General features: G+C 39.7%; 1 protein-coding gene and 2 pseudogenes across 1 annotated transcript; all 3 read right to left on the bottom strand.

The window, feature by feature from the left end:
• Nucleotides 1-10,233: 10,233 nt before the first annotated feature.
• On the bottom strand, nucleotides 10,234-10,915 carry LOC102846606 (annotated as a pseudogene).
• Nucleotides 10,916-15,460: 4,545 nt separating this feature from the next.
• On the bottom strand, nucleotides 15,461-16,399 carry LOC102849571 (olfactory receptor 7D4-like). The gene has a single exon (XM_006898754.1). It carries the CDS (start codon nucleotides 16,397-16,399, stop codon nucleotides 15,461-15,463), a length of 939 nt encoding a protein of 312 aa, XP_006898816.1.
• A 704-nt stretch (nucleotides 16,400-17,103) lies between these two features.
• The window catches only part of LOC102846204, a 30,548-nt pseudogene continuing 24,236 nt past the window's right edge, over nucleotides 17,104-23,415 (bottom strand).

The raw sequence follows: 23,415 nt of genomic DNA, 5'->3' as shown, positions 1-23,415 counted from the left end.
ATTTATAATTAATTAAAAAAAACCCAAAAAATGTGTTTAGTCATTTTCACAGTCATCCCTACAAATTGAATAATATGTGCTGGGGGATAGGTTGTCAATCATAGGGTTGCACAATTTGATGGGTGGGTGGGGTGAAGGAAACAGGAAGGATCTTTTGTGAAAAACAATGTAGTCAAACTTTGTAAATAAATAGAGTAATATTTTAAAAAGAAAGAATATGTGCTAAGGATGGATAAGGCTTCAGGCTTTCAAATTAGATTAGTAAGGATGTTTTTCAAATAAAAAGTATTGATTTTTTTAAAAGGAGATGGAGCGTTCTCAACATAAAAACATTAATAGCAATAAGTGAATATTTAAATGAACAATGTTATAGATGATAATTATTGAATATTTTGCTGATTAAACTTAATTCAATATAGTGACAAAGAATGCCTAAGTATTGTAATGTCAAAACCAAATATGTCATTATTTATAGATAAGCTTTTGAATGTGGAGAGCCCTCAAATCTCAAAAGATGCAGCCCTGTGTGAGTCCTTCATTGACCCATTACGGCAATTCCCCAGGGTACTTGTTCTTAAAGTTTAGTTGTGCTTAATTAAATTTGACCCAAGAAGCTTACTAAACCCACAAATGTCTGAGACCCATCCCTAGCATTTCAGACAGTGCATATGTGATAAAAACTGAAGATACATGTTTCTATTAAGCTCCCAGGGGGTGTTTTTGCTAGTGGGTCAGAGAGCACATTCATAGCTTTTGCTTGTGTTCACCATACTTGACTTTAAAAGAAGTTTTTCCCTTTACTGTTTAATTCTGCCACTGAATTTTTAATAACATCACAGGAATCTCTGAGTGCTATGGCTTTCTTCTGCAATGATTTTTCTCTTGGAAGTACAGAGAGTTACACCAACAAAAAAAATGCCTAATTTATATCTCTGGGGACCAAAAACTTGGTTAGCTTTATGGGTTGTGGGAGCTTACCTCAAGAGTGGGACCTCAGGGTCTGAATTCTCAGAACATCTTATTAAGCAAATTGTTCTATTGTCATTATATTCTTTAAACAATTAAGCTCCCTTGAGGTTATGAGAAAATAATAGGACATTTTCTACCAATTCTATCTCCCAGAAGATCCCTAGGAAGAGAGATTAATTTCTTTCTTTTAATTGTTCCTTTTATAACTGGTATGTTGAGACACTTGCTGTCCAGGAGATCAGCCCCATGAGGATTAAACAAGTTTCCTCATGTTTCTTTAAGGAAATCTCACATGATCCTACATACTCTTGAGGTACGCCTCTAACTCTTGGATCTCTTTAATAAGGTTTCATTCTAAAGTTAGGAGTTTCTCCCTCAGGGATGTATTAAAGGTACAAGAACTCTCAATAACTTGATCCTCAAAAATTCCGTTAAGAAAATAAGAAATGCACTTTGGTTAACCTGCCTTTGGTAGGCTTATGGGCCACCTGGAGTACACCATGGAAATCTCATAAAAACCAAACTCACCATCAATGAATTGACTCTGATTAAGATCTACCCTGCAAAGCAGAGTAAAACTTCACCACAGAGTTTCTAAGGCTGTAAATCTGTGCAGAGGTAGACTGTCATATCTTTATTCTTTATGAAGTGACCAGGGGGTTCAACCTACTCACCTTTGGTTTAGTAGCCTAGTGGTTAGCCACTGTAATACCAGGACATCTGGAGCTAAATAGGGTTCCTATTTTTTTTTAATAGAGTCATTAGTCATTTATTGTAACAGAAATATTAAGTAGTTGAAGACTAGAAATGTCTCTTAGAATTTATTAAGTATAAAGTAAAAGGGGTGTGGAGAACCAGATGAACTGAAACAAAGGAGTTTATTATCAGTTCTGGGGTGAGTTTGCTGTCTTAGGCTAGAGAAAGGCAGAGTAAGGCAGTAAAGTTGCACATGGGGAAGCTATAGGTAAAATTTTATATGTAGGGAGTTAGAGGTAGGGTGGCCTGTTTGGTGGTCAGCTCTCCATGGAGGATGCTGATTGGATGCCTTCTGCTTGTTCGCATATGTAGAGTTACTCAGGACCCTTAGGATGGTTGTGTCATACTTGATGGTTAGGCAGCATGTGTCTGGTGGTCGTGTTCTCTTCTGATTGACTGTAGTCATCTTACACTATGCTGATTGGAAATGTCTCCCAGAAGGTGTGGTCATCATGGAACATTGCCCAGCTCCCAGGTGACCTATCATTCCAGCCTTTTTTGTTATATAGAAACAGCATAGTCTTTCTGGCTACTTCCTGCTGAACAGGGCTGGCAAATAGGGCTGCCTGGGGAACTGGGAGGAGGTTTACTTGGGAGCTGGGAGTAAGGGTGAAGCAGCATTTCATTTACTGTGACACAGGAGATTTCTTGAATTCGGCTCTGCAAAAACTTAAAAAAACAAGGAGCAACCATTAATGCTGAACACACTATTAGGAAAGGGCCAAGAATTGGGGCCAGCCAAGTAAAGAGTCGAGTTTGCCACCGTCCTAGTTGTGAGTTGCCTGGGCTTCTCCTGTTTTTTAAATTATCTCTGAGTTTGTATAAGGTATCAAGATTTTCTTCTACGACCCCCACTTTCATTGTTATAGTAGCCACATTACTCATTAAGAAAGAGACACATGCCACCTTTATCAGCTGTAAGCAAGTCTAAGGTATGTCTGTTCTGAAATACTACTCAGGCAAGAGAGGTGATTTGCTGTTATAGTGAGGCTAGAGAGTTGGCAGAGGTTTCTATAGCTGTTTGTAGTTGCTATTCTAAATTTGGTGAAGTTATTAGGGGGTGTCCTAGGTCACCACTGCATATGCCTACCGTTACAAAAGAGGATGCTAAGGAAAGTCCTACTTGGACAGGAAGAAACACTGCCCATCTGGAATGGTGTAGATGAGGAGGATTAAGAAGGGAAGCTAGCTTCTCTCGTGTATACATCATGAGTTGGGGAACTAGTATGGTAGGGACACAAGGAAATGAAGATGAAGTGTCAATGTATGTGTAAAGAGTTGAGTTAGACCAAAAGAATCTCCCACAAGGGGCATTTGCAGTGCCAGATACAGAGGTGGTGGAATTACAATCAACTGAAGAAGAGGAGCTCTAACAGTGAGCATAGTTAGTGTGCTCCTTAGGTTGGAATAAAAGAACAGAGGGTATAGAGTTTTCTGGAGTGTGGGTTTGGCTGAGATTAAAGGCTGAGGAGAGGGGAACTGTTAGAAGTGAGGACCGTTCAAGGAAAGCACAAAGAAAGCAGCCAGAGATATCTCCTACTTTAGTTTGGTTAAGGAATAGGGCTCCTTGGTGGACTAAGGATAACCAAGAAAAGGCGTGTATTGAATCAGAGTGTAAAACTGAGTTTAAGGATAATTCATGTTGATAAATGGTGTTTGACAGGTCAGCTAGATATACCATTTGGGGGACTATTTGGGTATAAACCAGGAAAATTTTTAATGAAGCTACTGGTTATGGGTCCATGTGTTTATAATATAGTTTGGCCTCAACCAGTGCCTTTATCCCATCAGCTATTTCATGGGTCAAAAATGGTTAGGAAGAGTGCAGTTTCATTTTGGTCTGAATGTGAGAGAATGTGTGTTGTTTTCCTTGTTTCAGAATTCATGCCCTGTGGATAGTCGTGAGTAGCATGAACTTTACAACTCTTATAGGGGCATCCCCTGTAGATTTCTGATTTCTTTTTTGTAATAGTCATATACTTGGTCATAAGGAAAACAAATAACTGGGCTTAGTACATTATCAAACCAGTTTTTGGATGTAAAGTACTTGAAATTATGATAAGATAAAAGAATGTGTACTGCATATTGGCAACCTTTAAGGGAACAGTTGGTCAAGCCCATTTTATGGGTGTAGGGATAGATACTTCAGCATAAACTTGTTCAGCATAGAATCTCAATACAAAGGTGTGGGCCTTTGTTGGAGGAGCCAGGATAAGGATCAGGGAGAGGGACAGGATGAAGAGAAGAGGAAGGGAGGCATTATCTTGGAAGGCATGACCTGGTGAGGCATAGACGGTAGGGCCAGTTGACTTGGACATCCAAGTGGCTTGAGTTTCAGATGAAGCAGGAGCTCATTTGATGCGTGAGACATGATACCAGAACAGATGACCAAGGAGCTTGACGGCTGTGGGGGTGGTTAATATGACAATATGAGGACCAAACCAGTGAGGATGCAGGGGGTCTCAGTGTAGGCTTTTAAGGAGAATGGAGTCACCTGGATGAAGGAGGGGATGTGGGGGGCTGATGGAAGAGTCCTATCAGCATGTTCCCAAAGAAGATGTCATAGCAGAGATAGGTAGGTAGGAAGCTAGTGGAGGAGGCTCATGTGGAAAATTATGCATGAGGAGGAAAGGGTGCCCATAGAGTATTCAAATGGGCTAAGTCCAGAGGGAGAGCATAGAGCTGCACATAGCCTAGTCAGAGCTGAAGGGAGTAGAGTGGGCCAGGAGAGTGCTACCTCAATGGAGATTTTGGTGAGGTGATCTTTGAGGAGACCATTAGCCAGCTCTCCTTTTCCAGATGACTGAGGGTGGTAGGGTACTAGCAGTTTCCAGGTGATGTTCATACTTGCTGATACTTGTAGATACTTGCTGACATCATTGCACTTTAGCACTTTAGAGGGGTCTCTACTACAGACTTTCCTATTGCAATATGTCTTTTAATTTCCTGGCTGCTGGTGCCAAGAGTGTTGACTGTGGAGCCTAGCAAACCAAAACTGTGAACAATCTCAATCTATTCACCATTCATTATGATGCTGTCAATTGGCCCAGTGGTGAAAATATTGGTTTTCTTGATATTGAGACTCAATCCATACTGAAGACTGCAGTCCCTGACCTTCCACAGCAAGTACTTTAGGTCCTCTTCAGTTTCAGCAAGCAAGGTTGTGTCATCTGCATAATGCAGATTATTGATGATTCTTCCTTCAATCCTGATGCCACATTTCTCCTCATAGAGCCCAGTCTCCCAGATAGTCTGTTCTCCATAAAGATTGAAAAGGTATGGGGACAGGATACAGCCTTGGTGTACACCCTTCCCAATTTTGAACCATGTACTGTTTCCCTGCTCTGTTCTGATGACTGCCTCCAGGTCCAAGTATAGGTTTCACATTAACACAATCAAGTGTTCTAGAATTCCCATTCTTCTTAGAGTTAGCCACAGTTTGTTACACTCCACATAGTCAAATGTCTTTGCATAATCAATAAAACAAAGATAGACATTCTTCTGGTACTCCTTGCTTTCAGCCAAGATTCATCTAACATTAGCTACAATATCCCTCGTACTACGGACCCTTGTAAACCCAGCCTGCACTTCTGGTAGTTCTCTGTTGATGTGCTGTTCCAGTTGTTTTTGGATAATCTCCAGCAGTATCTTGCTTGCTTGTGATATTGATATTGATAGATAATTTCCACACTCTGTGGCATCACCTTTCTTTGGAATGGGAACAAATATAGATGTCTTTCAGTCAGTTGGCCAAGTGGTTGTTCTCTGGATTTCTTGGCACACCTTTGTGAGCAGATCTAGTGCCGCATCTGTTAGTTGAAATATGTCAATTGGTATACCATCAATTCATGGAGCCTTATTCTTATCCAAGTCTTTCAAAGCAGTCTGAACTTCCTTCATCACCATAGGCTTTTGCTCATATGTTGTTTCAGTAAATTCTTCTGTGTCGGCCAATTTCTTTTGGTATAATGACTATGTATTCTCTTTCTATCTTCTTTTAATACTTGCAGGATCATTAAATATTCTGCCCAAAGCATTCTTAGATAGGACTAATTTAAGTAGTGAGGAAAAGCACAGGAGCAGATGAGATGTAGGTGAGGCTCAGGGAAACTGCATCAGCTCTGGCATTTCCTTGAGCCACAGGAGTCTGAGCAGACTGATGTCCTTTGCAATGTACAATAGCAACATCAGAAGGCAAAAGGAGAAATTTTAGCAGTTTAGAGATGAGGATAGCATTAATGACAACACCCATTCTTTCCATAATGCAGTATGGAAGTAAGCAATAAGGAAGGCATATTTGGAGTCATTATAGATTGTGACTTGCTTCCCTTTGGCTAAAATCAGGGCTCTGGTGAGAGTGACTAACTCAACCTTCTGTGAGGAAGTGCCTTCTGGCAGGCAGTCAGCCTCTAAAGTGTTTTGGTTAGTGACTACTGGCATAGGCTGCTCTGCAATAGCCATCAGGGCCCAGGGTTGAACTGCTGTCAACAAACAGAGTAAGATTGGGATCTGTTAAGGGGATGTCCATCAGGCCGGACCTGCATGAAGACAGATTATTGAGCACTTTGGGGCAGAAATGTATTATGAGAGAAAGGTTGGAAGGAAGAAAGGAGGTTAGGTTAAGGGGTGGTGACACTTGGAGAGTAATGGAAGGGTTTTCGGTAAACAGGAGTTGAAAGTCTTGTAAATGTGATGGACTAAGGAGGGTTAAAGCTTTGTGTGTGAAAAGGTCTGTAAGACAATGTGGAGAGTAAACAGTGATAGGCTGCGAGAATGTAAGTTTGAGAGCTTCTCTGGCTAACTCAGCTGCAGCTCCAAGGGCATGCAGGCAGGGTAAGCACACTTTTACAATGGCGTTAAGCTGTTTAGACAGGTAAACAACTGGTTGGTTTATGGGTCCTACACACTGTGTAAGGACTTCTACTGCCTGTCCATGAACAGACAGAGGGCTTAGTTAGAGAAAGGGTAGGAGCAGAAAGGAGGGTGTCACAAAGTGCAAGAAAGGCTTTGCGAGCTGTGGTAGAAGAATTAAACCTATGGGGGTTTCACGGGCTGCATCATATAAAGGTCATGGCAGAGTGGCAATGTTTGGGACCCAGTGCCAGAAAAATCCCATGAACCCTAGGAAAGGGAGTATTTGGTCTGCATTTTCAGGTTGTTGCAGAGACTGGATGGCTGGAAGGTGGTTGACAGAGATTTTGTGGTGGGGGTAAGGAATACCCCAAGATACATGACAGAGGGTAGAGACTGCTGAGCTTTGGTTGGGGAGATGCAATAGCCCTTGGTTCTCAGGAAATTAAGGAGTAGAATGGTGTGATGGTGAGAAAGATTATAGGAGGGGCTGCTTAGGACTAGATAATCAATACATTGTAGCAGAACAGTAGGGGGCAGAGAAAGAGAGGAGAGATCTTGGCTAAGAGCCTGGCCAAAGAGGTGGGGGCTGTTGCAGAACCCTTGTGGGAGCACGGTCCATGCTAGCTATCACAACATGTTGGTATCAGAGTCTACCCATGTGAAAACAAACAGGAAATAGGAGTCAGGGTGTAAGGGGACTGTGAAGAGAGCATCTTTAAGACCTAAGACAGTGAAATGGGTGATGGTTGTTGGGATGTGTGAGTGGAGTGTGTAGGGATGTATTGGAATAACTGCATTATTGATGAGGCGCAGGTCTTGGACGAGTCGATAAGCTCCTCATGGTTTAAAAACTGGGAGGAAGGGAGTATTACAAGGGGAGTTAATGGGAATCAGAGGACCTTGACTGAGAAGCTGGGAGATGATGGGAAGGAGGCCATGTTTATGAGCAACAGAGAGGGGAAACTGGGGTTGAGAGGGGAATAGTGTGGGGTTCGTTAGAGGGATGCCAACAGGTGTGAGGTGGGAGGTGACTACTGGTTTGGAAGTGTCCCACACAACTGGGTCTACTTCAGAGAGAGGAAGAGGCTGCTTACCATTCTGGGAGGGTGGCAAGTGAGAGATAAGAGGAAGTAAGAGAGAGATATTCATAGAAGGATGTGAAGCTTGAGGAATAGAAATGGTTGTTGAAATGGAGTGTTATTAAAATGTCTCTACCTAACAGGGGAACAGGGCAGGAAGGCATAAATAGGAAAGGGTGTGTCAAAGGCGTGGTGTCAAGTATAAATGGCAGGGGATGAATTTGGCATGGGAATGTGGGTTTGCCATCAATCTCCATAACTGTGACCTGGAAAGGAGTAGTAGCACCTGAGAAGTTGGGGAGGGAAGGACAGAGTAGGGAGGCCCCATGTCTATAAAATACACACACACACACACACACACACACACACACACACACACACACTCTCTCACCCACTACCATAATGGTTACCTTAGGCTCGTCAAAGGTGATAGGGGTTCCCAATGCTGGGCATTGTCAATCTTCATCTACAAGACCCAGGAGTTCCAGGGACAGGACTGCCTCATAGGTGAACAGTAACTCGCTGTGGTTATGCACAGGTGTTGCAGGCTGGGCACGGCTTAGTTGGTGGTCATGGCTGTGGGCACATCCTGGCATAGTGGCCTTTCAGGCCACACTTGAAGCAGGCTCTAGGTAGGGGGTGTTGTGCCCACGATGCCTCTTACCCTGCTATGCCAGCCCGAGGGCTGACACTATAAATTGGGTTTGGAGCACCACCTTCTGATACATGAGAGCCTGCTTGGCCACTTCGGCCCTGTGCTCCCTGGAATTAAAAACTCTAAAAGAAGATGAGAGGCTTCTTCCATATGTAAAAATGGTCCTGAACATTAGGTCAATGAGACAGTAAGCAGCCAAAGCAGTGTCTTGGGGTCAAATTTAGAGGACTTTGAATCCATTTCTGCCTCACCCTGGGGCAAAGTGTGGAGGAAGGTTGGCACTCCTACTGTGGGACAAAATAGAGCAAGGAGAAGGTCTACTGCTGGATACCTGGGGTGTCCCCTCAGGCCCAGAGCTCAGAGGCTAGACCTGGTCTAGAAAGGCACAGAAGGCCCTGGAATGCATGACTACAGCCAGGGCTCCTGGAGAGTGGAAGTTTCTGCAGAGGAGGGAGATGGGGAAAGGATTGCAGATCACTTGCCACGGATAGCTAGGAGAAACAACAAGGTCCAGAGGAGGCCTGGTTCTTGGCAGAGGAGTGGCCCAGCAGCAAATGCTCCTCAGAAGGCCTCGTTCTTGGTGGAGGAATGACGCAGTGGCACACACTCTTCCCGGGTTCTTCAGCACCAAGATATAAGGTAAAAAGAGTTCGGAAAACCAGATGAAATGAAATAAAGGAGTTTATTATCAGCTTTTGGGTGGATTTGCTGTCTTAGGCCAGAAAAAGGCAGAGTAAGATAGTAAAGTTGTACATGGGGAAGGTACAGGTAAAGTTTTATATGCAGGTGGTTGGAGGTAGGGTGGTCTGTTTGGTGGTCAGCTCTCTGTGAAGGACGCTGATTGGATGCCCTCTGCTTGTTCGCATATATGGAGTTACACAGGGCCCTTAGGTTGGTTGTCTCATAGTTGATTGTTAGGCAGGAAGTGCCTGGTGGGCATGCTCTCTTCTTTTGGCTGTAGCCTTCTTACACCAAGCTGATTGGAATGTCTCCCAGAAGGTGTGGTCAGCATGGAATATTTCCCAGCTCCCAGGTGGCCTTTCATTAAGGACATGAAACCAGTGCACAAATGAACGAAAGTGACTGTGATGTCAGTACAGTACAGACTGCAAATGAAATAGATTGAGGAGAGAGTGAGCAATGTGGAAATGGATATGCAAGTACAAATAAAATATTTAAGTTTGAAGCAGTACCCAAAGGGAAAATGAGGTGATGGGTGCCTCATTTATACATACTACAGACCTGGAAGAACATGGTTCAAATTCACTACTTGGTCCACAGGAGGAAGATGGACAATCTTTCATGAGATATACTGCCTTTGAAAACCTACTGGCTCAGTTGTGACGTTTTAAAAAAAAAACAACAACCCAACAAAAACTCTACCATAGAGTATGAACTCAATTATAGGTTTCCAAGATTTGAATCTACCGTAATCTCAGATTATTCTGAAAAAAGTGGAGTGAATAAAAATATGTTGTCCTGGTTAAGTGAGATCATAAGAAAAACAATGAACCCAAAGCAGATGTGACAAGAACATAGTTTAGAGTATTTTAATTTTATTTCTTTCAAGGAAAATGCACACATAAACATATTTAAATGAAGAGTATCTAATTTATGTGAGACTTTCCTTTTAGGAAGCCATATCAGTATATTAAATGATAAAAGTAAGAAATCTAAAATAGCATTTTCAGGAATAACTGTAAGAAAGCTTACCAAAGCAACTGTATAGACAGAATATAAGACAGAAGAGTCAAAAGGAATTTCTCAGGAAAGAGTTGAGGGAAAATGATACAAAAACATGTAGAAAGCCAAGTCATATGTGTTTGGGGAATAGAGAATATAATATATGACTTTGTTTATGATAAAAAAATTTAATTTATCTAAATTCATGCCATGTAGTTTGAAGACCACAAAATCCATTTAACCCTGAGGCCAGTATCCTTCACAAACAGTTGCTTTATTGAGGAGCCTTTCAAGTTTTCTCTTCGTGTTCCTTAGGCTATAGATGAAAGGAATCAACAAGGGTGTGACTACAGTGTACATGACTGAGGGAATAGAGTCTCTTTGGGAAGAATGACCACAGCAAAATTGAGATAGACAACAAGGTCTGTCCCATAGAACAAGGTGGCCACAGAGAGGTGAGACCAACAGGTGGAAAATGCCTTATCTCTAGCAGAGCACATTCTAATTAAGGATGAAACAATCTTAGAGTAAGAAAAGAGGATCCCAATGAAGGGAAGCATGACTAGCAGGGCAGTAGACACACACACACACACACACACACACACACACACACACACACACGAAGATGTTATTAATGAGGGTGTCAGAGCAGGCCACTTTCAGAATCTGATCCAGTGCACAGAAGAAATTTGGAATCTCAATGCCTATACAGAAGTTCAGCTACACAATAAGTAGAATATGGATCAGGGAGACCCAGAAAATGACTACCCAAGATATCAGAATGAACAAGCCACAGAGCTGGGGATTCATGGTGATTGTGTAGTGCAGAGGGTTACTGATAGCAACAAATCGGTATAGGCCATGACAGGAGAAAATTGTCCATTCCAATAAAAATAAGAAATACACTTGTGGAGGACATCCAATTTAGGATATGCCTTTGCTTTGTGTCTGAATGTTTACCAGCATCTTTGGAACTGTGGTAGAGACCAACCAGATGTCAACAAAGGACAAATTAGAGAGGTAGAAATACATGGGGGTGTGGAGGTGAGAGTCAGAAATGATGGCCAAGATAAAAAGCAGACTTCCAAGCACAGGTAACAGGTACATGGATAGAAAGAGTCCAAGGAGAAGAAATTGCAGTTCAGGATCTTCAGAGTCCAAGCAGAAGGAATTCTGAAAGTTTGGGTATGAACCATGGACTCAAATGCCTTTGCATAGTCATAAAAAGACAAGTAAATATCTTCTTTGTATTCTTAGCTCTACCAAAATCCATCTGACATCAATAATGATAATTTCTACTTCTAGGGCCTTTAGTGAATTTAGTTGTAATTTCTAGCAATTTCTTTTCAAATATACTACTCCAACTGCTTAACAAAAGTCTTGAAAAAGATTTTACAGTTGTTGTTGTGAAGTGTTATTGAATTCACAACTCATATGCAGATGACATAACCTTGCTTGCTGAAACTGAAGAAGACATGAAGTGCTTGCTGTAGAGGGTCAAGGACTGTAGACTTCAATATGGATTGATACTTAACATCAAGAAGACAAAGATTCTCACCACTGGGACAATTGGCAACAAAATGATAGATGGGGAAGAGATTGAGGTCCTTAACAATCAGAGGTTACTCGGCTCCATAATTAACAGTATTGGCAATAGCAGTCAGGAAATCAAAAGAAGAATTGCACTGAGAAAAATCTGCTGTCAGGGATCTCTCCAGAGGGCTGAAAAGCAACAATGTCAGTATAGAGACTTAGGTGCATCTAATTCAGGTCCTGATCTTTGCAATAACTTGTTATATATCAGAAAGCTGGACAATGACTAAGGATGACAGAAGAAGAATTGATGCATTCAAGTTGTGGTGCTGGAGAAGAGTCTTGAACATTACCATGGACTACTAAGAAAACAAATAGGTCTGTCTTGGAGAGGGTAAAGTCAAGTTTCTCCTTGGAGGCTAAGATTTTGACTCTCTATATCACTTACTTTTTTGCATGTGGCCAGGAGAGACTGGTCCTTGGAGAAGGACATCATGCTTGAAAGGGTGGAATTACAGCACAGGAGAGGAAGACCCTGAATGAGATGGATTGATACAGTAACTGGGGCAATAGGTGTGTTGGAATTAGTGAGACTGGCTCAGGAGAGGGCAAGGTTCAGAGCTGCTGTACATAGAGTTACTATGGGTTGTAGCACAACAACCGCAACAACAATGGCAGTGAAATGTTTCTTCAATGTAGCTTGTATTAATTTCCCTTAACATCTAATAGTATTGAGGTTTTTTTTCTTGTACTTCTTGAACCTTATAAAGCACCATTAAATAATGCTTTTCCAGGTTTTTTCTTTTTGTCCATTTATTCATAGCACCAATGTTCATTGCAGCATTATTCACAATAGCAATAAAATGAAACAGCCCAAAAGTCCATCAACAAATGAATCAATTGAGATATTGTGGTACATTCACGTGATGGAATTCTATGCAGCACTCAGGAGCAACAAGTTCAAAAAATTCTATATAACACGGGAGATGCTGGGCGAACTAACTAAGTCTCATAAAGACAAATACTGTATAAGACCATTATTGTAAAAAATAGAAGAATAATTAGTAAGATGTGTGTGATAGTCTAAAGAGGGAAGGTGAGTGAGCAGGGGGATTTAGAGTGGTGGTGGGGCACAGAAATTGCAGAGTTTAGTGGGCAGAGGGAAGGGGTGAAGGAATTGGGAAAGATCCAGTGGGATCTAAAAAGAGGGTAATAGTAGGTAGAGATGATTGTGATTAATTTTATAAAACACAGTGTGGAATGATTGAAACACAATGTGAGTGAAAAGATATAGGAAACACAATGAATATGAATTTTATATTCAAACCAATATAAAACATTTAAATAAGAAAAAATATGGTTACTTATGATTGGCTGTTGTATTTTTAGACTTTCTCTTGTTCTCTTTTATACCAGCATTTTCCCCTTTAATGTCTATTGTTATCTTTCATCATAGAAATAAAGTACAAATATATTGAGACAACCTTATGGTATAGCAACAAGTATCCATGGAAGTTTTAAGGACACGTCACATAGCCTAGGTATCAATGCTGAGGTTCCTTCAGATTTGTTAATTTCCCCACTTTGTTGTTGAGTCTGTAAACTAATTGATATTCATTCTATAGCATTTATTTCCCCCATCAATTCTTTTTAAATGGCAAGGAAAATTTTGTGAAATTGTCTAAATTTATTTTTATATGTCTTTGCTTATACTGTTATTAAAGTCATCCATTTCCTTGCTAAAATTTCATCTAAATATACTAGCATTATTTAAAGCCAAACAATGAAGTATCCAACTAATAGTTCAGAACAGTAAAAGCAGAGTGTTTACAGTAATTAAAAATAAAAGTGGGGCCTAGACAAGATCGCAACTGGTGATGCACTTTACGCAATCCTGGGAGACCAAGTGAGACATATATAAATGATGATCCTGGAATGCTAATCCTCAAATGTGATGATAGAAATGGGAACAAATGCCAATTGGAAAGGAAGATAGAATGAAAACAAAGACTGAAAAATGAGGTAGACAGAGACTTTGCGTAATGACTGGCCACTTTGGGCGTTTGTGTGGCTGGGACTATAGGTATTTTTGTTTTGTTTTTAACTTTTTTCTTGTTGCCTGAGTGAAAATTTATACAGCAAATTGGTTTTCCACTAAATAATTCCTTCACTTTCCATGACATTGATTACAGTTATTGAATCATGTTAAAAATCAGAGTTCTGTCTTCATCACTTCCAGGGAAACTAGTACTTTCCAGCTAGGGAGTGGGCTAAGGTGACTGTAAACGAGTAAACAGACACACACACCAATGCAGTATAGTAAAACAAGTGAAAAAGTTTTATTAAGGCAATACAAAGGATGCATAGCTGCTGAAAGGTAGAGGTAGGCAGCGCAAAAGAGTTAAATTGGGGTGGGGGGGAGGAGGGAAGACATTCCTTTTGGAAGAAGAAAATTGGACCCTGACCTCTTGGATAGTGCCAGCAGACAATGAGAGGAACTCGTGCATGGGCGTTGGCTTACTGGCTCCCAGTCTCATGAGAATGATCATAGCTTAGCCCTGCCATGTGCACGAGATTGGTTGTGGCTTGGTTCCCCTAGTTTCTGGGGAGTGGTTACTTCCTGGTGTAATATACATTCCCTTTTGACTTTCTGAAAAGATTGATGTACCTTCATTCGTGCACATTTTTATCTCTTCTGCCCCTCCTCAATTCCTTTTTTAATGTGTGTCATGTTCCATGCTACTAATTGTCCAGGGAACAACTTTTAATCCCTATTATTCATTACCAAATGTTTTGGATCCTGGGTGATTCCATATTTAACACACAATGTTATGTCTCATGAAGGGGTGTGTGTGTTCCATTGCATGCATGGGTGTGGTGTGTGTGTCTTTATTTTAATTATAAAGGCAAAATAGCATAAAGACAGAGGAAATTAAAGAAGAAATGAAATAGGTTGGAAGAAATTAGACGAGGAACACAAAGACTAAGACTATTTCTAAATGAACATAAACAGTGTATTATGTTGTTGTTGTTGTTATGTACTATCAAATTAGAACCAACTCATCTCTGACCCTCCAGTGGCTTTTTAGAGACAATAAATTGCATGGGAGAAGATTATCCATTATTTCCCCACCATAATCTATCAAATCTCGAGTCCTACACTTGAAATAAAAATGATATTGTTTTTATAAAATTAGTAAGGTTAAGATTATGATTTCAGCAATATTTCCAAAGTTTTAATCTATCTCATATTTAGACAACTTCCCTTAAATTATTGAGAGAAAGAGTATGTCTCAAAGAAATATCAAGTTTAAATGAAATAATATATGTAAAGTTAGGAACAGTCTAGATCTGACAAGCACTTCATTATTACTGCTCCATGATAGAATTTTTTTTTGTCTTTCACATGAAAACACATGTAAAATTAAGATTATGAATGTCATTGTTTGAGAGATTAATCTTTGATATATTACATCAGCATTTGATGTAAATGCCACAAATCTAAAAATGGAATTTTAAAGAATTGCTATAAAAAAGTTAATCAGGTGAGCTCTGGCAGCCTAGTGGCAAGAAGCTCGACTGCAATCCCAGAGGTGCGTAGTTTGAATCTACCAGAGGCTCTGCTGGAGAAGGAGTGACAACCTCCTCCTGAACCAGTTAGATCAAATTTGATGGGACACAAACACAAAAAGATAATTTTTTTTTTAAAAAAGTTAATCAGAGAAAGAATAGGATATAGAAAAAAAAACCTAAAACACAATTACTGAACTGAGAAAAAGGATAAATAATAAGTACAAACTGAAGTCATGGGTTCTTTGGTAATAGAAGAAATTATGTGTTTCACTGAGGATAGAAAAAAATTGGAACATGTAAATTGATGATGTTGAATTTTGGAGACCATGAAGGCCATTTATAATGAGATCAGGGGCCATCACAGACAAGAGATTATTCTACTGAGAAGTCTTCCCAGGGCCCCCTTCACATCCTTGTTCCTTAAACTGTAGATGAAAGGATTCAGCATGGGTGTGACCACAGTGTACATCACTGAGGCAACAGAGCTCCTCTGGGATGAATGGGTCACAGCAGAACTGAGGTAGACTCCAAGGCCTGTCCCATAGAACAGGGAAACTACTGAGAGGTGGGACCCACATGTGGAAAATGCCTTGTACTTGCCTTCAGTAGAGGACATTCTCATTATGGAGAAAACGATCTGAGAGTAAGAAAAGAGGATCCCAGAGAGGGGAAACACACCCAATAAGGCTGTGGACACGTACAAGAAGATGTTATTAATGAGGGTATCAGAACAGGCAATCTTTAGAATCTGAGCCAATTCACAGAAGAAATGAGGAATTTCAGTGCCTACACAAAAAGTCAGCTGTGCCATGAGTAGAATATGAAGCAAAGCGACCCAAAAAATGACCATCCAAGACACCAGAACCAACAAACCACATAGTCTGGGGTTCATGATAACTGTGTAGTGTAAGGGGTGACAGATGGCCACAAACCGATCGTAAGCCATTATAGTCAGAAGTAAATTTTCCAGTCCCCCAAAAGTCGTGAAGAAATACACCTGAGTGAGGCATCCTGTGTAGGAGATGTCTTTGCTCTGTGTGTGGATATTTACCAGCATCTTTGGAACTGTGGTGGTGACGAAACAGATGTCAACGAAGGACAGGTTGGAGAGGAAGAAGTACATGGGGGTGTGGAGACCGGGGTCAGAGCTGACAGCCAGAATGATGAACAGGTTCCCCAGCACAGTGACCAGATACATGGACAAGAAGAGTCCAAAGAGAAGTGGTTTCAGTTCAGGATCATCTGAAATGCCCAACAGGAGGAATTCTGAAACCGTTGTTTGATTTTTTGGCTCCATGTGGTCAGTGTGTAAGCTGGAAAAGAATAGCAATATTCATTGTAGACTAAGATTACAGTTAATTATCATCTTTATTTTATTATTATTTCCTCTCATTGTCAGGTAGCCAATTTAAATTTTAAATGTGTATTAGACTTCAGATTGTTAAATGTAGTGGAAAGATCTTGTTTTAGCATTGTTTTTATTGATTAGAATTTTTTAAAATTTTAATCTGTTCACGTAACCCAAATATTCCTTTGGTAAGACACTTCCAACTTCTTTGAAATAATATGTGAACTCTGTTGTATCTGTTTTCCTTATTTTCCCATCATCACCTTGCTCCTCATTGTTTGTTACTGTTGTTATGTGCCATCAAGCTGATTGTGACTCATCTTGGCCCGATGGGGTTATCTTTAATATCCTATGTCATCTTCACCATTAGACGTACTAGATCCCACTGCTACAGTCACTGTGTCATTCCATCTTGTTGAGGAACTTCTTCTCTTATGCTGACCCTCCACCCTTCCAAGTATGATTTCACTCTCTAAGAACTGGCCCTTCATGACAACTTGCCCAAAACGTGCGAGATGAAGTTTCAACACTCGTTCTTCCAAGGAGAACTCTGGGTTCACTTTCTCCAAGATAGACCTGTTTGTTTTCTTGGCAGTCCATGGGATATTCATTACTGTTCTCCAACAAAGGCATTCTTTTTCTGTCATCATTATTCATTTTCTGAATTTCAGATGCAGAACCAGCAATTGAAAAAGGCTGTGACTTGATCAGGTCTTTTAAAGCAGCTTTTAAACTGACTTTATTAGCAGTTTGAAGAGGTCCCTGACAGTAGATTTTCCCAATGCAACATGACTTTTGATTTCTTGACTGCTGGAACAAAGGGTGTTGATTGTGAATCCTGATAAGATGAAATCCTTGACAACTTCAGTATTTTCTCCATCAAGGCCAGTTGTGTCCATTGGCCTGGTGGTGAGGATTTTTGTTTTCTTGATGTTGAGATGTAATCTATATTGTAGGCAGTTGCCTTTGATCTTCTGTAGCAAAAGCTTCAGTTTTCCTCACTTTAATTGGATAAATTGTGTCATCTGCCTATGCAGTTTGTTGATGAATCTTCCCTGGAAGTACTTTTCACAGTAGGTTTGATCCCCCACAAGGAAATGGCCTTTGTGTTTCAGATCAGTGCCACGGTCAGTTCATATGAAGCACTCAGGGTGGTGGTGCCTGTCCCAAAGCTTCACAATATGCCTACAATGCTAGTGACACATTTTTCACACATGGGCAACTTCTGAGCATTCCAGCCACATTAGTGACTGAAGCCTTAACACTTTCGAATCCTGAAGGCTTATTAAGTTCCCTTTTCTCCTCAGACTCCACTATCTCTTGCAAAACCAGGAACGAAGTGGACTGTTTTGTAGGCTCACGTACGTCTACTTTCTTCTGAAGCATCTTGTATACTTTCGATTTTTTGTCAATGACCAGGCCTCCTGGCAGCTGAAAATGATCTAAGGGTCTGACATTTGTCTCCTCCCTCTTGGCTGCAGACTGGACTCCAATGATCTGTGGAAACTGGAGACATTTTACTAAGAGTGGAGGCCCACTGAGTGGTTGTACTGTTCCTGATGACCCAGTAAGCGGGCAAGGCCATGAAGGACACTTCAGTTGTGGGCACTTTCTAGGTGCAGGAAATCTTGAGGTTCAGAAGCTAAATTCGTCTTGGACAGGTTATTCTTCCCTTCTTCAGTCACCAAACAGGACCAGATTTTATGTCTAGTTCTTTTTATATTGAGAATTATGTCTCTTAGACAACCTTTGATTTTGTTTTGAGCTTCCAAGTGTGTCATAGGGTTAGCATTTTTTCCACCAATGGCTGTGATTATGTCACTGTTACATAATGGCTGTCTTGCTTGCAGGAATAACCTGAGAAATGGTGAGCAGTTGCTCAAAGTCCTTGCCCCCTACTAGGTGGAAGTCCCAGGGTCTGAGGTTCTGGAAAATTATCAGCTAGATAGTCTCTCTGGTCATGGCGAGATCACTGTGGGTTGGACAGATGAGGTAGGATGCTGTCTGCCACGCATATTTCTTGCTACATACAACCTGTTAAACATGTTCAGTGCTGCAACTGTTTGTTGGAACTTGTCAGGTGGTATTCTGTCAATTCCTGGAAACTTAGTTTTCTAATCTCTTTAGTGCAGCTTGAACAACTTCTTTTATTGCTATTGGCTCTTGATTATATGTTACTTCCTGAAATGGTTCTGTCAGCCAAGTTTTGTTTTTTTTTTTTCGTGCAGTGACTGTGTATTTCTTTCATCCTTTGATGTTTACTGGACATTCAAGATTTTGCCCATAGCATCCTTCATCATTGCAATGTGCGGCTTGACATAGTTCTTCAGTTCTTTCAGCTTGAGCAATGCTAAGAGGATAATTTTTATTTTCTGATCTCCAACTCTTTGCAAGTTTCGTTGTAATAGTTTGCTTTGTCTTTATGTGCCGCTCTTTGACACCTTCTGTTCAACTCTTTTACTTCTCCATCCCTTCACTTTGTTTTGGCTTCTTGACATTTGTGCCCCTTTTGACATCCACTTTGATATTTTGTCTTTTTAATTAACTTTTGTTTTCTTCCTCGATGATATCCTTGATGTTCTTTCACAGCTCAACTGGTCATGTATCATTAGTCTCCAATGCCTCAAAACTATTCTAGAGATAGTTTTTAAAGTTCAGTTGGCATAGATGAAGTTAGTATTTCAGTTCTTCTGTATTTGTTTTAATTTTTTTTCAACTTCTGTGTGAGCTTGCATATGAGCAGTTGATGCATATGTTATTGATTAAAGATCTTCTAGTTGAAAATGAAATGTCTTAAAATTGTAACATAGTGCTTCCTGTTGATGTGACAGATTATACTTTGTGTCTTCTATTTTTCTTTCTAAAAATGTCTGGACATTGCTATCACCTTTTTTGTGTAATCAAGAACTGCTTTTGTGAACAGCTGGCTCTCAGTTAATAGCAGTTATTGTGATTATTATTAGTATTTTTTCTATTATATAAATTATTTTGAATCTATGATTTTCCCCAGCTACAGTATAAACTTGTCATTTGAAAAATGGTTTCTTTAATCATACTGCTTAAAATAGAACAATGAATCTACCAATTTATTCCCTTGCATGATCTTGAAAAAGTTTCCAATATCTCTTACATGCAGGTATCTCACCTCTACAATGGGAATAGTAAATAAGATTGCTTAGTTATTTTATTGCTGACTAATTGAAATCATGCATCATATTCTGAATGAGAATGATAAGTAAATTTATCATTGCACAATATAATTGACGAGAGAAATAACATAATGTATGTATATTCCCCCCACCCCCAGTGTTGTAACTATGACATACTTTCAGGACTTGATAATTGTGACCTTCTGTATTTATCATCACAAGAAATGTATCTTACATATCTATCATTTGTAAATATTCCTCTTATAATAGAGCAACTATTAAGCATGCAATTATTATTATTATAAACACAACAGGTCTGTTACCTCTTTTGATCTCCATACAGCACTTCTACTGAGTATAACTTTCTGCGGCTCCCTCTTTCAGAGACCACTTTTCAGATCAATTCTTCTAAGAACTGGAAATAGCACGTATAGTGCATATGTATGCAGGTAAGAAGAAGACATTAAACACATAAATATGAAGAATATAACAGAGACATTGAAGATGGCACAGGATAGGACACAACCCCTATCTGTTATTCATAGGGTCACTATGAAATTTAATTGACACTAACAGTACCAACAGCATGAAAACCAGCACAAGCCTGTGTGAAGGTGTTTCCATGTGTACATGTTCTCCAGGGGGAATGCTTTATCTTGAAAGTGAGAGTGAATTATAAATAATATGCCTTCTAGAGTGGATTACAAAATGATAACATCCTGTAAAGCAAATAAGAATGATGAAAATTTTAAAGTCAAGCTTAAGCATAAGCTCAAACATCTAAAAATAGATGTGTAGACTTTACTAAAATATCATATTTTCTGTACATAAAACAATAACTAATTAAAAAGAGACAAATATTACTGAAGATATATCATCAGGGCACTCTCTTCCTGTATGATTTACTGCCTCTGAAAACCCGCTAGAAGGTCAACTCAATGGCACACAGACTGTGGATATAAATTGGAAAGACTTATCTAAAGTAGGATTATTTGAGCTGAAAGAGGAATAATGGATAACTCTGTGTTAGGAGGGAACTCTGGTGGCTTAGTGTAAGCAATTACACTGTCAACACAATAGTATGTGATTTGATCCTACCAGAGAAAGATGGGCAGTATCTTCCTATGCAATTTAATGCCTCTGAAAGCACACTGGAGGTTCAGCTATAGGTTGGTTCTGAATCAATGGTACTCCTAAGCGACAATAATAAATCAGAGGCAGAAGGAAATAACACTAAAGAAGAATACATTAGGAGAAAAGTTGTCTTTGTTGTCTATAAAATAGTTTATTATTTGAAAGACAAGATGTGTGGGTTCTGCAAGTAGAACAACTGGTGCTTTACGAGCCTCTCACATGTGTTATTTAATTGTGAGTTACAAGTATGACATTGTTTGTTTTTTACTAAATACATGTTGTTGTTGTTATGTGCCCCTAAGTTGACCACAATTTATAGCAACCCCACGAACAGCAACCCTGCACACTGCCCTACACTGTGCCATCCCCATCATCCCTGCTATACTGGAGCCCAGTACTCGAGCCACTGTGTCAATCAAGCTGATAGAAGTTCTTCTCTTTTGCTGACTCCCCTCTTTCCAAGCAGGATGTCTTTCTCCAAGGACTGGCCTCTTCTAACCATAGACACAAAAAATATGAGACAATTTTACCACCCTTCCCTCTAAGGAGCAGCCTGGGTACACCTTCTCCAAAATATATTTGTTTAGTTTCTTAGTAGTCTATGAGATATTCAACACTATAACTCAAAGACTTCAAAAGAGAACTCTCAACACTATATGTGTAAATTGGTTGGATAGTAAAGAAATACTCAGTCACTAGTAACTTTTCATTGACAGAGAAAATCAATAGAGAATAAAAGCCCAAGTATGTTATGTACAAAATAGATATCATTTTCTTTAAAAGAAATATTCATCATGTAGGTAATGGGTAAATCACTAGTTGCAGGAAATCTGATACTAATTTATAACTGAGATTGTTATTGTTATGTGTCTTTGAGTAGCTTGTGAATCATAGTGACCCTATGTACAAGACCCTTAAACCCTGCTCTATCTTGTGTCAACCTCACTGTCTCTGACTCACCTATTCCCACTACCCCATTCACTGAATCGATCCATCTCATTGAGGGTCTTTCTCTCCTGCACTGTCCCTTCACTCTTCCAAAAATGACGCCCCTCTCCAAGGACTGATCCCTCTTTGCAACATGCCCAAAATATGTCAAACGAAGCTTCAGTATCCTTGACTCCAAGGAGAAGCCTGGGTTTACCCTCTCCAGGACAAACCTGTTTGTTCTCCTAGCAGTCCATGATATATTCAACACTCTTCTCCAGCACCACAGCTCAAAGGCATCAATTCTCTTTTTATCATCCCTAGTCATGGTCCAGTTCACCAGTGCATAGCACGTAACTGTGAAGACTATAGCCCAGATCAGGTGGTGCACCTTAGTCTCCAGCCTGCTCTCATTCTTTTAGGGAAATTAAATGAAGTGCTAAAACTAGCCCAGTCAAAGGCTATACAGAAAATAACACTTTCAAAGAGATGGTTATTTCTACCTCTTCCTAAATAGAAGTTCTAGATTCAAAAAGACAAAAAAAAAGAAACAGAATGAGAGCTAAAAAAGACTTGGTATAGTAGAAACTGAAGTGCTTTCAAAATATAGGAAGTTCACCTTAAACTACTCAGCAGTGTTTCAGTCTCCTTCCCAGGAAGATGATTTCTTGGTTTTCTTCTTATTCCACCTCTCATGGATAAATAGAGCACACTAACATCTTCATATGATGTCTCTGAAGTGTTTCCTCTTCTACATGTCTGTGGTTAGTCCAATTTAGAATTTTGTCTATGCTGGGTTGAAATATTTACAAGTTGAGCAATAATGAGGTTATGCTAAGGTTTCTGGAATCTCTGGGGTTTAATCTCAGAGCTCTTCATTAAAGAAATTGTTCTATTCCCGTTCTCTAAACAATTCAACTCCCTTGGGTACAAAAATGATACAATGACAAAATATCTGTCAATTCCCTCCGCTTTAGCATGAGGATGAGATTAATTTATTTGCTCCAAGGAGAAAATCTTCTATTTTTATTTCTAATTTAAAGTAACAAGCTGTCCATTAAGATAAATGTAACTTCTACAAGGAACTAAACCTACACATCCTCACTTTCAGAATGAAATTCCATTCTATGAAGTCTTTTTTGTCTTAGATTGCTTCTGGGGTTTATTGGCCACTTGATTTTCTGAGGTTATAGAAACAAAGAGGTCCAGTCTGAAGAAAAGCAAAGTGGTCAATTATTTTAATATGGACCACTCTGCAATACACTGTGCAGTTTCTGACAGCAAGCTCTATAACATAATTATATGTTAATGTAACAATTTATTTTTGTGATTTGTCAAATGCTGGATGTCACAGTTTAATTTTAGAAAGTCTTTACATCTATGGTCAAGCAGATAGATACAGGATGCAATTACCTTGTCCAAATGCCTTTTGTTCAAAGTGTAATCTGCAATCTTTTTTATATAGTCCAGCTTCTTGAATGATTTCTAAACACACAGATTGGATAGGTATGGAGGAAGGGATACAGACTTGATGCACATCTTTCCTGGCTTAAAACATGCACCATTGCTTGTTCTGTTCTGACAACGGATTCATGGTCTAGGTTTAGGTTTCACATTAGATTAAGTGCTCTGGGATTCCCATTCTTCTAAATTTTAGCCATAATTTGTTATGATTCACACAATAAACTGTCTTTGCATGGTTATTAAAACAGAAATAAGCATCCTCCTGATATCACCTGTTTTCAGACAAGATCC

Source organism: Elephantulus edwardii, unplaced genomic scaffold, assembly GCF_000299155.1.
Source record: "Elephantulus edwardii isolate Elephantulus edwardi_28Jun2011 unplaced genomic scaffold, EleEdw1.0 scaffold00237, whole genome shotgun sequence".
In the NCBI taxonomy this organism is placed as follows: Eukaryota; Metazoa; Chordata; class Mammalia; order Macroscelidea; family Macroscelididae; genus Elephantulus; species Elephantulus edwardii.
This window is presented reverse-complemented; position numbering and strand designations above follow the sequence as displayed.